At 36.7% G+C, this 13254-nt stretch overlaps 1 protein-coding gene across 4 annotated transcripts in view; it reads right to left on the minus strand.

Annotated features, from left to right (window-relative positions):
* Positions 1-11776, minus strand: part of LOC131164908 (protein FLX-like 3) — an 18449-nt gene extending 6673 nt beyond the window's left edge. Inside the window, exons 1-3 of one of the 4 annotated variants that reach the window (XR_009139377.1) lie at positions 11583-11733; positions 9884-10426; positions 9581-9726 (exon numbers count right to left, since the gene is read on the minus strand). Coding sequence is in view for 2 of the 4 variants with exons in the window: in XM_058122449.1 (XP_057978432.1) it covers positions 9581-9726; positions 9884-10416 (679 nt within the window). In the remaining 2 variants the exon portion in view is untranslated. Of the gene's footprint in view, positions 1-9580; positions 9727-9883; positions 10427-11391 lie in introns of all 4 variants that reach the window. The other 3 variants (XR_009139378.1, XM_058122449.1, XM_058122451.1) reach the window with 3 other exon arrangements.
* Between the last annotated feature and the right edge of the window lie 1478 nt (positions 11777-13254).

Below are 13254 nucleotides of genomic sequence, written 5' to 3' on the forward strand. Positions count from 1 at the left end.
TAGGTATTACCCCTACACCTTCTTCAGCCACTAACATTAACTAGCTCATTTCTCCCCATTGTGCATTATTTGGCCCACATTGCTGGTGCCCAGACGATCTCAGCCGCTCCCTCCCTTATTTTCTACACATGCTGCGCCCAACCTATCAACTTTTATTGGAACAATCATGGTATTCTACAAAATTGTCTTTTCCTGGTACTCCACAACAAATGGGGGGAAAAATTCAATTGAAATTGCAGAGAGTATTATTTTTTAAGAACTGAACTTGAAATATTATAGAAGTGAAGGAAAAAATACCAACTAGATGAGGCTAAAAAGTTCTCTAAAAAAGAAAAAAAATTTGAAGATAAAGTAAAAATTAAGACTGATAGTCAAGAAGCTCTCTTTCAAAGCTCAACCATCGGAATTAATTAAAGCCCTTAAGTAATCTGGCTTCCTCAGCCAAGTCTTCTTAGTGAGAGACCCTATACCCCACTGTCAAGCCCAACTCCCTGTTCACTAGGCCAGGGGCAACCAACTTCAAACCCAGATTATCTAAGAGATCCTAATTCCTAGACAACTTCCACATGCTTTCCCAGAGACACCTTCTCTTGCAGTGTAGCTAACAACCAATGCCCTATGTACAAATCCTGCACAACCACATTGTCCCCTAACAGCTGACACCTCTTTACCTTTATCCTAAGCTTCACTTCCAATCCCCCCCCCCCCTTCTTCCTCAAACATTTTGCTACCTTTTGTTCCCTCTCCACAATCAAAATTGCTACAAGGAACCTCATCAGTAATTTCTCATCGCTATTGATATCCCCCAAACATGGACCATTCCCCTTCTTGTCGTAACAATCTTGTTTTCAATTATTACCTGCTGCACCTTTATCCAATGATTAAGATTCAGCAAAAATAGTATATAACTCCCCAATCAGTGAACAAGAATCACCATTCGCCCCTAAATTTGTCATACTTGAATTACTAGACACCGGACCACTTGTATTATTATCCTTCTTGGAACATTGATCACCCGTGATGTTAATTTTCCTTGCTACATTGCTCTTGAAGTTTGGTTTGCCAGCTGACTTGCTTTCCTAGTGACCCAAACCATCCTCCATGCATACGATAAGGTGAAATACCATTAGCACCACCAACTTTGGACCTGGACACAACTACCTGACAACTGCCATTTATGATCATGTGTTTGATTCTCATCTTGGAGGACTACCCCTTGAGTTTGATCCTCTACTCAAATAGCTTGCTTCATATCAACAAAAGACAAGCATGCGCTACCTGTCCCTCCTTGTCAAAAAGAAGGAATCACAGATGTTGTAGCAGATCCCTTTCCCTTCTCTCTAAATGCCCCAAACCTTAATGGGTGACTATTATCCACACCCGAAAGAGCATTGCCCAATCAAATGAAGCCTCACAGACTACTTTCAACTTTGGGATACTGTTTTCTAACAGGCCACAAATGGATTTGAACACTTAGTCCAAACTCAAGATTATTTGGGCCAATCAAATGGCCAAGAATCATAGCCTCATTCTCATTCCCCTTCTCCTTCTTTACTGTAGGGTTCTCTATAAACCCTAGCCAATCAAATGGCCAACAATCATAGCCTGATTCTCATTCCCCTTCTCCTTCTTTACTGTAGGGTTCTCTATAAACCCTAGCAAGTCCACTACTAACAAATAACTCCCTGCAATTCTTAGTTGACCACCACATGATGAGCAATTCCACTGTTGATACTCAAATTTGGCCCCTTCCCTCAAGTAAGCACCTCCTTTCAACTTTTCGCAACTCCTAAACAGCTCAACCTTCTAATTTCTAAAACCTCAATAGATTTTAGAGCATCTGAATTTGCACCATTGACCGCTATCCGTGCCCCATTGAGAAAAGATGGGGTGGCCTTTCTCTAACATAGACAAAGAACCTTGATTGTGGTTGCATCTTCTGACCCCATAAATGATCTTCCCATAAGACTTACTCCTATAAAAATGTTCCAACTTAGATACACGAGAAAAGCAAATACAAATTCATCGTGTGGCCAATGTTGAAACTTGAATTCAATGTTTCGGAACCTACTCATCTCCACAACATGAACAAATCGCCCTTTGTTAACTTTCTTATACTGTAAATCTAGGGATTTCCCTTCGATTTGAGTTTTACGAATGGACTGGCTCCCTCTCATCCTAAAACAATCTAGACTACGATTATCCCAAATAACTAAAAGGAAAGAAACTAAGACTGTTGAGAGTGAGGACACATAGTGGCATCAAACCAACCTTCCATTTAGCACAAATTATGATGGTTGCCATGCATGTTCCTAGCCAGGCTGATGTTGTGTTAACTACACGCTACATGATTAACTGCACGTCTTCTTCTACTCTAGATATAGTGATACCACATGTGGTGTTTTTCCCCTACTTTCTTTATTCCATCTTCCTCCTAAAATTATTAATTGCATTTGCTCTATCCATGTCATGCTTCTAGGGTATGATAAAATTGATCCCAAGGCTATAAAGTGCATGTTTGCTAGTTATTCACATATGCAAAAGGGATGTGAGTGTTGGAATCCTTGTTCTAGTCATGTCAGCATGTAGATTGTGTTGATGTCACTTTTCTAGGGACAAATCATTTTTTCCTTCCTCTAGTCATAACATGGCTTTAGATACAACCTCTATTTCATGAATCTAATAATTGATTAATTATTCTTGGTCATTTTTTTTTACCCTAATTCTAACCCCTTGCAAGCCTCTCATCTAATAAAAAAAGGTACTAGCATTCCATCGACTTTTACATCTTCAATAGAGTCCTCCTTGTTCAAAGTCCAACCAAGTTCCAATGAGGTTATTCCTTCAATTTCACGAAACACGAGGCTGACAATCTTCCAATTGCTCTTGTAAAGGTAAACAATCATGCAGACATACATTCTCCATCATATTTAGGATGTTTATTTTTACTCATGTATCTCCCACATATTGTTCCTTTGCTACTTCTTTGTCTTCTATTGTTTTTCCACATGCTTATATACAGGCATCAGAGTGCATGAGGAGATGAAGGCTTTACACGAACAAAACTTGGGTATTAACTGAATTACCTACTATTAAGCAGTAGTTTGTTGTAGCCGGGTGTGTGCGGTAAAATATCTTTTTGATAGTAGAATACCGTATCAATTCATCCTATTTCATCCGATCCGGGATGTGATATGGTTCCGAAGGATGAAACGGATATGGACAATTCCAATAAGATTTCATTCTTGAACAAAAATCCATTTTTGGATTTATTTCATCTATTCCATGACCGAAACAAGGGGGGATACACGTTACACCACGGTTTGATTAGTGGCTAAAGGTTACACCAAAGAAGTTGATTATTCTTAGACTTTCTAGCCAATAGCCTACCATAATTCTGTCAGATTACTCCAATGCGTTGCCACTATAATCGCTTGGCCATTGTGTAATCTCAATATTTTTTTTATCAGTAGAGAAAAATTGTATCAACTAGATATCAAAAATGCTTTCTTGAATGGCAATCTACAATAAATTTATAAAGAGCAACCTCAAGGGTCGAGGGTATGTAGCTCAGGGGGAGTTGAGTAGGTTTGTCAACTCATGAGGGCAATCAATGGGCTTAATCAATACCCAAGAGCTTAGTTTAATAAATTTAGAACTGTTAGTGCCTGAATTTGGAATGAAGCAAAAAGTATCACTTGGTGTTTGTCCATCATACAAAGAGTGACACTATAATTCCTGTTGGTATTGTTGAACTAACGAGCTACCTAGGTTAACATTTTTATACTGAGGATCTTGGGATAGGAGTTGCGAGATCCAAGTAAGTTGTTGCTCTCTCTCTACCCAAGTATATTATTGATCCGTCGAGAGAGGCCAAACTCCAAAGAGCCAAGCCAATTGATACTCCTAAAGATCCTAACACAAAATTAGAGAAAAATAGTCAAGTTCCGAAAGACGCAAAAGGTTGGTTGGCAAGCTTGTTACCCAACCGTAACTTGTCCTGATATTTCTTGTGGTGTAGGAGTTGTGACTTGTATATTTATGCAGAATCATGGTATCATAAATGCTGTAGATAACGCTGGGAGTCAGTGCTGTGAATTCAGAGATATTTGTTTTCCTCAAACTGATTTGGCTGGTGGTCATGCAAACAAAAAGGTCCATCTGTGGGTATTGTACATTTGTCTTAGGGAACCTGGCTACTTGGAAAAGTAGGAAGCAAGACATAGTAGTGAAGTCAAGTGCAGAGGCAAAATAAAGAGTTATGACCCATTTGTAAAAAGGATGTAGGTCAATTCCCTCCTATAGGTGGTATATTTTTACATATAAAATCTAATGAAGATGCTTTTTTTAATAACCAAGCTGCAATGAACATTGCATATAATCAAACGATTCATGGACAGACACAACACATAGAAGTATTATGTCACTTTGTTTCTCATGCAAGCCCAAGGAAGTTTGTGTCCCAAGAGCTCTTTTTTTTGTTTCCTTTCTTTGGCATAAGGATTTGAGTGAGGAACCTTACTTGGAGGCAAATAGGGATTTAACCTAGAAATCAAAATTAGGCAAGAGTCGCTCAATCAAAGACAATTCAATTCGATCTTAGGCGAACGAGGCTAAGCCATCTATCTTTAATAGTCCAGAATCAATCTATTTGTGTCTAATCTTGCTTTCTATCTAACCGTCTTCCTATTTCTATGAGCTTCTAGGTCATACGAAGGGCAAAATGACAAGTTTCGTATGAAAGGGAGTTGCTTACGTCCTTTCAAGGTATAAGTTCTCCCCCCGGAGACACCTTACCCTACTTAGCTTGGGTTATTAAGCTATTGGGTGGATTAGGACTCCCTCAGGACTGATTCAGCATCTCGCCCGGAGGAGCACCTGGAATAGAAAGATGAGGAGAAGAAGTACCCTCTCCGGCTGCCCGAGTCGTAGTTGGTCTACCCTCCACATCCTCCACTTGCTACTTAGGCGTTGCTGGTGACGGTGCCATCCTCTAAATCCTTCCTATTCAGCTTCTGGCTTCAGCCTCAAATTTGTGGAAAGGCTACGTATAGTTCTATTTTGGGGCGTAACGTTGTGGTTGTTCCCTTGACTGATCGAGAAAAACAAGTTCCAAAGGCATCTTCCATTCATATCGATTAAGGCCACAACCCGGGGCACCTGCCCACTTTCGACCAGCCGCTTGGGGTTGTGTTTGAACCGGCTGGTCCATCTCATACCCCCGAACTGCGAGAATAACTGACTAAGTCGTGCCGCCATAAGGGGTTATTCTCCAAACGGGACGAGTCCAAGCCTTTAGGTTGTTTAAGTAGGTTGGCTGGAATGCTGCTATTACTCTTCCAAGAGGAAGTGGAAAAAATCTGCCTAGTAGAATGGATTTGAGTTTAAAAAGGACCAAATTGAAAAAAATCCAAGCCAATCAATAGAAATGCCAAGTAGAAGAAAAGAACAAACAAAACAATCAAGGCCCCCCACCGCGCGGGGGGCAAACCAAAGCCTGGATTCAAAGTTGGAAATGGCAGCAGGATTTGGTTTTGGGAGGATGCTCATGTGGGTGAGAGTTCATTGAAGCTGACAATGCCTTGCCTGCTCATACTTTCTACCCTATATACAATGCACCTATCAGAGCTTTTTTTCACTTCTGATGAGGGGCTCTCTTTTCGAGCCTTCCATTTCTCAAGAGTCCCAATCAAAGAGAGGTCGATGAGCTTTCCATCTTACTCATCTCTTTGGATCATTTTGTTTCAATCAATAGGGGACACAAGAGGGCGTGGGAGGGTGATTCATCAAGTCTCCTTTAAACCAAATCTTTCTTCCTTCATCTCCCTAAAACTCCTTCGCTGAGTTTTTTCCCCTTGGAGCAAAATCATTTGGAATGGTAATGTTCCTTCCAGACTCGTCTAAACAGCGACTCCAAACAGGATCAAGACACACAATTTTATAGATTAGAAGGTCCTTCAAGGCCCTCAACCTGACATGTGAAGCTTAGAGGTCTCCTTGGGCAGTGAGCATTTCCTGTTGATGAAATATTGGGGCCCGACAAAAGTTGAAAGAGAGGAGTCCTGTAGTGCAATGCTGTTTTTGCTATTTTGTGGACCTAATGGATTGAGAGGAATGCAAGAATTTTCAAGGATCATACTTCCTCTCCTTGTTTGTTGTCAGATAGAAAGGTGCTCTTAGCCTCTTTCTGGGACCATTCCTTTTGAGTTTTATTCAGGGTGTGCCACTGCTGATCTGATTAGGGATTCAAAGGCAGTGCTATTGTAATTCCCCGTTTTTTATTTTGTTCTTTAGAGGACATCCCCACACCCCACCACAGCGAGGATTGTATTCTTTTGGATATCTACTAATGCATCTTCTTATCCGCCAATCACAAAAAAAATAAAAATAAAAGCATTTGTAACTGCTTCTGCTAAGTGACTTGAGCCAGAGGATCAATTGGTAGATATCTTACAATATACAGAGGCCTTCTATAAACTTTTTAACAAGCTGGCATGACAGATATTTGTGCTCCAGTTTGCTGGGAGTAATACTGTAATGGTTAATAAGGGCAACTATGTATTTTTCTGATGATTATGTTATATATATTTTTTTGTGGGGGGGGGGGGGGATACTCATTTCTCTACAACAAATCTCTCATCTGAAATCTTCTCTCTCTTCCATTAACCCTAAAAGTTATCACATATCATCTTATTTGTTTCATGTATGACAAATATCAAAATGACTGGAGATTTGGAACAATCTAGAGATTAGGAACTATCTCATCTAATAATGCTCCAATTTAATGTTTTATTTAATATTCTATTCATAGTGAAATGGCTATTGCTAGATTGAATCACTAATAGCCATCCAACACACCTGATTTTCATAAGCATGACATGAAATTGCATACACACAAAAGAAAAAGAGGTGCAATCATATCAAGTTTTATCCCAGTTGCGAGTGGATCTACATATCAATCACTCTCACTATATCTGTGTATGTGTGTGTATGCATCCTCTCTCTCTCTGTGGCATACGTGCGCAAACATGCGTACGTGTGTGTGCATCCTCTCTCTCTCTGTGGCATACGTGCACAAACACACACAAGGATATGTTTGCACAAAATAAGCATTATGAAAATGTTCCAAAAGGGGGCACAACATGCGCACACGAGATGTATATAAACAATTGAAAAACAAAGAAAAGACAATAAAACAAATTCAGCCCCATTTAAGCCTTTAGGAACTCCTAAAAGGAAATGGAAGAGTTCCCAAAAAAAATTTAACTTGAACAATGCACGAAGCAAAATGGGCTTGAGTTTCAAGTAGGACATAGGTTTTGGCTTCCAAGTTCCTCTTTAGGAAAACCTTTGGAGAGGTAATGTTCCTTTTTCTGCAACTTCTCTTCATCTTTATTGCCTATCCACATGTTCACATTTCACAATGCTCCTGTTTTCAGCTTTTTGGTTATTGAAGGGGCCCTTTTTCACCTTTCCTCTAGGGATGATAGTAGCATTTGGACTTTAGACAGCTCTGATATATACTCTATAAATATTTCTTCTCTCATTTTGTTTAATTTACTATTACTTTCCTTTTAACAAAATATTTTTAGAGACCTAAAGCTCATTCAAATATGAGGGCTTCTGTTTGGTTCAGTCCCAAACAGAGTAAACAATAGCAATTTGCTCCAAATTAGAAGACCTAGTGAGTAATCAGGCATTATCTCTTGATATCTGTTTATTGTGCTGCAGTAGTGGTAAATATCACTCCCAGTCGTTTCTTAACTTGTCTTGCTGCGTATTTGCAATAAGTTTTTTGGTTGTTTAGAGTGTAATGGCCTTAACCAAATTCTTTAGGATGCCAGAAAATTGAGTACTTGCTTTATGTTGGTATAATTTCCCATGTCTATAAGACAATATGAGAGGAATAGTCATATCTTCAAATGTCAGCATTTGCCTTGGTGACTGCTTCGGGATAAGATTTTCTCATTGCCTCCTCGTTGATTTCTACTTCCAAAGCCTTTAGAGAAGTGCAGGTTAACTGATATTTAGTAGAATTTGAAAGCTATATTGTCCTGATTCTTCCTTTTTGACTTCTACTTCCAAAACCTTGATTCCTCCTTTTCTTGAATTATTGACTTCTTGTGTTTTTCTCTCTCTTATCTAAAATAAGGTTTTTATTTCATCAAACAACAAAATAAAAAGAATTTTATCCGTTAGAAGCTCAAGCCTCTTCATTTATATTATAAAAACTTAGATGGCTCTTTATCCATTCCATTTCCCTTACAATTTAACCCTTATAGTCCAACTACAGTTTCCCTCTCCGTAAAACTTTCAATTTTCTATCTTATTTTCAAAGTAGAAAAATGTCCAATAAATTATACACTAAGATAAGATGAAAAATGCAGCTAAGATGGTTTGGGTACTTGCTACATAGGCCAAAAGACAAATAACGCACAAGTGAAATGGCTGGTTACAGTTATTAGCAAGAGAAGAGGTAGAGGTAAACCTAGAATAACTTGAAATGAGAGTAAGGATTTAACAGCCTTCAAACTGTCAAAAATATTGCCCAGGATCATGTAGATTGGCAGAAAAGGATTCATGTAACAGAACCCACCTAGTGAGACTTAAGGCTTGGTTGTTGTTGTTGTACGTCCACATCTCATGTGGGGTAAGAAACCAAAAACATGAGCTTCTTTGCCAAAACCAATATCTTCTCACATACCACAAACAAATTACTTGAAAAATAATATAATATTATTAAAAATAACACATCCTAATATCTTATATTATTTAAGTAGCACTAGTACATGCTTTCCACAGAACTTCCAATATACAATTTTAATATTTTATAAGTCAACTTTATAATTTTACACAAATAAAGTCCTGAAAATATACACAACATACTATAGGACACGGGGGGAAGAGAGAGAGAGAGAGAATATTTTTTGCTAAAAATCAATATATTCTCATACACCATGTATGAATTACATAAATCCACATGACCAGGCAAACAGATTAACAAGCTTGCGTTATTTACTCAGACCAAAAATATCAAAAAGCAACAAGTTCAAAATCCTGAAAGGCAGAAGAGCGGTAAGAGCCTTGTTTTAATATTATCACAAAGAACTAGTACAGAAAGCATGGTCACAAGATACCAAAAGGGCATACGAAATCCCAAGAGGCAGAAATGACTTGGGTTAGTGCTGCTACGAAAGAACTACAAAAAATAAAAATAAAGAACCACGGTCACAGGTAGAATGTAACAGAAATTATGGTTTTAGAGTTCTGTATGGTCAAAAACCAAACAATTATGATTCAGGGAGGAGGAATTTTATATAATACCTGTGCACTCATTAAAAAGGCTTAAGAAAATCTCTCTGTGCTACCAGGAAAACTAAACAAGTTGTCTATTCATGCATCACCCAGAATTCTAGTTCACGCAACTTTCATTTTGTTATTGACAAGAATGATCATACCCAAAAAACAAATATAGAATGAAATATATTAAATATTTGACCAACTAAAATTCAAAGAATGATATAGAAACAAAATATTTAGTATTTCTATTGCAACACCAAATAAGGAATAGAGTATATACCAACACCCCACGGCCTACTATCGGTGCTTGCAAGTTCTGCACGTAGCTTTTCAACTTCACGTGCCATGGAAACCAAATTCTTCTCCAGCGCCTGTCTCTGTTCCACCAACTCCATGTTCACCTTCTTTTCATAATCAATGGCATTTCTACAAAACAAGTCTTTGTTTTAGCAATTAAAAATTTACACTATTATAAACCTTCAGTCCATCACATATCATGTTCAAACTAAATAACTTATTCCCATGTAATACAAAAGAGCCTTGTACAAAGAGAGATGGGTAGAATGGTGATATCATTACAAACCTCGCACGCATCATCTCCTGGTGTAGTCCATCAATCTCTGCCCTTAAAACAGGAATCTGCTGATTATCAGCTTTCAACCTTGTGAGGTCTTGTGTAAGGCTCTGAATTTGCCCAGCAAGATCCTGCCTAATGGTATTCAGCTTCTGAACTTCAGCACGGAATTGCATGGCCTCATTTTTCAAAGGTTCAGTAGCCCGAAGATCAGCTTCCAGCTTCAATCCTTTCTCAATAAGTTCTCTCGAACGCACTTCTTGTTCTGCACGCATATCACCAATGGCAATATTCATGCGATGAAGCTCTTCCTTTGCACCACCTAGCTCTCGCTGCAGAGCCATTCGATCTTCAACTAGCCTCCTATTTTCCCCCAAAAGCCTTCGAATTTCAGCATGCTGCACATCAAGTTCTTCCTCCAGCAAAGCAGGATGAGGAGGTCTCCGAGGCATTACTGGGGGGCCACGAACAAAAGGCCCCTCAGGGGGGAATCCACGTCGGTTATCAAAAGCATCACGAGGCAGACGATGTCTCCCAGCCATCCTAAGCTACCTGGGAAAATATCAGCAGGTGAAACAACAGGACAGAAAAATAAAACAGTCAAGCGGCACCTTTACTATGAATTTATGCTCAATCACTGCCCCCAATAAATCATAAGATGAGCAGAAAAATTACAATTTCAATTTTCAAATATACTATTTGATCCAAATGCCAAAAAGGGGGGGGGGGGAATTAATCAACCCAGGAGAACCATGTAGCCTTGTGGAGAATTTTTCATTTTAAAACCATCTAACCAGATGAACTTAAGATACTAGGTATTCAATTTTCCTTTATTTAAACTCCTCAGATATGAAAAATGAAAAAGTTAGAACAGAAATAGGTGTTCCAATTGCACAAATTGATATTCTAATTGCAATCTGTGCCGAACTATCTCTAATAATCCAAAATTGGTAGAGGGCAAAATGGAAATGATGGTGATCTAACTGAAACAAATTAGTTTGCAATCCCTAATTTCAATTTCTACGGCCTCCATTCAAGCAGTGACTCCCATTAACTATGGATGCATCGGATCCATTAAAATTTTCTTTGGAGGTTCAACAAATCCTTCATATTTAGAACTAAGATCGTTCAGTATCTAGTAACTATTAAAGGGGCTTCATATTCCTAGCTATAGCATTCTCGCCACTACACAAATATATAATTAATACAAACAGAAATCAAACAACTGAAATCACAGACCAAAATTTTTCAGATATTCCAAAACAAAATCATGCCTAAATTTAAAAGGAAAAAAAGCTAAACAGAAGACTACAACTCCAATCTGTTAGATGACGAGAAACTGTAGGCAAATGAAAGAAATTAATAAACACAGAATTTTCAGTATGTAACACAGGAAAATAACCAAAATCTCCAAGCAGCCGATCGTAGGGCAAATACTCAGTCAGATTTGCCCCTACCCAAAATCCATCGCTTGGTTTTGTTTCAACTAAAAGCCAATACAAAGATTAAAAAGAGACCTATTGTTCTTCCGTTTCCCTTTATTTCCCTCCGTTCTAAGCGTCCAAACGGAGTTCTCTTGAGAAACTAAAATCAAAACCCGAATCAACATAGACACCACTAAATCATTTGAAAACACAGAAGACAAATTATGTTTTCTGAAAACAAAAACTTAAAAAAAAAAAAAATTAAAAGAGAACCATAATCGAACCTTGGAAAGGGGAGGGGGCTCGGTGGGAGCGTGCTGCTCTGCTGGGGAAGTCTTACCCTAGGGCCTGTTTGGGAATAAAAGCAAGACGAGTGGTCTGGGGAATAGAGAAAAGGGTTTTTGTCGAGCGCATTTTTAACGACAGCTAGTGAAGATGCTTTGAACGGCGTCGTTTTAGCGAGCAAGTCACTAATTCTGAAGGCTACGTTTCGAAATAAAATATATATATATATATATATATATATTAAGAAAAAAAAATTTTAAGAGTTGGATATTTTCATATTTCGTTATCGAACAAAATAAGAAAAATAAAAAATGTATATTAAATTTATAAACAAAATTTTAATTTTACACATTTTTTCTTAATTTTTATTTATATTAAAACAAATTTTTCTTTTTTATAGTATTTTATATATAAGAAAAATATAAAAAAAAATAAGTTTTCTTTCAATTTTCATTTTCTTTTCTTTTCCCATAAAGATCTTCCATCCAAACAAAGTCTAATTATTTTGTTAACCGCAAAAGGAGCTACTAGGAATTTTATTAGGGTTTGGTATCTTGATTTTCAACATTTGACATGAATTCATTTTAAGTTTTTAAATGTTGATTTATTTTTATTTATTTGAATTTTATGAGATTATTAAAAAAAAATTATGCTTTAAATTATGAACAGGTTGAATTTTAAGATAATATGGCAATACTTCCCCCCTCCCTTAAAAGGATCATTTGGAACAAATATTTTGGTTAAAAAATATAAGGAAAATAAGTAGAAAACTTATGTTTCACTATATTTTCTCTCTATATCAAATTAGATGTATTTATTATTCGATTACCCGAACTGTACCTCTAGAAACTGAGTCAAACTAAAAGTTTCAATTCAATGTTTTGTGAACCAAAACAGGTCTGAATCCTTTAGTTAACCGATGGTTTAGTTAATCGACAATTCGGTTCAATCATTTGATACAATCGATTTTCAAATCATTGTAATTTCTTTATAAAAAAAATAAAAAAAAGATGTTTTACTCAAATTTTAATTTTGTGTGTGCATTTACACTTTATTTATATAAATTAATTACTTAAAAAATATATATGCATACTGTTTTATAACTTTAGGATATATTATACACTATGTTAGTGCATTTTAATATTATTATTCACATTATATATAATAGTATTTAATATAAATAATACATGTATCGGTTTGATTCAGGCAAATTAGTTCATAAACATAAAATTTCGATTCGATTCAGATTGGATTGGTTTTCAAATATTTTTGAATAGCCCTATGTCAAATACTACTAAAATGAAATTTTAGTTTAATATTGTTAAAAATTAAGAAAAATCAAATGTAAATGGTATGTAAAATCAAATTTTTATTCATTGAATTGAAATATTTTTCATTCTTTCTTTCTTTTTTTGATAATCAAACATGAAGAGGTGAATTTTTTCATATTTTCATTTTCTTTTCTTGAGATATTTCAATTTCCGAATATAATCTAAAGAATTAAATTTGGAGAACTTCCTTTTACTTTAAAATAAAACAATTATTGACGTTGTCTCTTCCTTTTGTTCATCAATTCAATTGCTACTATAAATTGATTATGAGATTCCAGATTAATTAGGCGTTCGTCTTTAAGTAAATATTCAAATAGTTAATATTTGGGTATGCAAAAGA

The sequence above is a fragment of the Malania oleifera genome, chromosome 9 (genome assembly GCF_029873635.1).
Source record: "Malania oleifera isolate guangnan ecotype guangnan chromosome 9, ASM2987363v1, whole genome shotgun sequence".
Taxonomy (NCBI): domain Eukaryota; kingdom Viridiplantae; phylum Streptophyta; class Magnoliopsida; order Santalales; family Ximeniaceae; genus Malania; species Malania oleifera.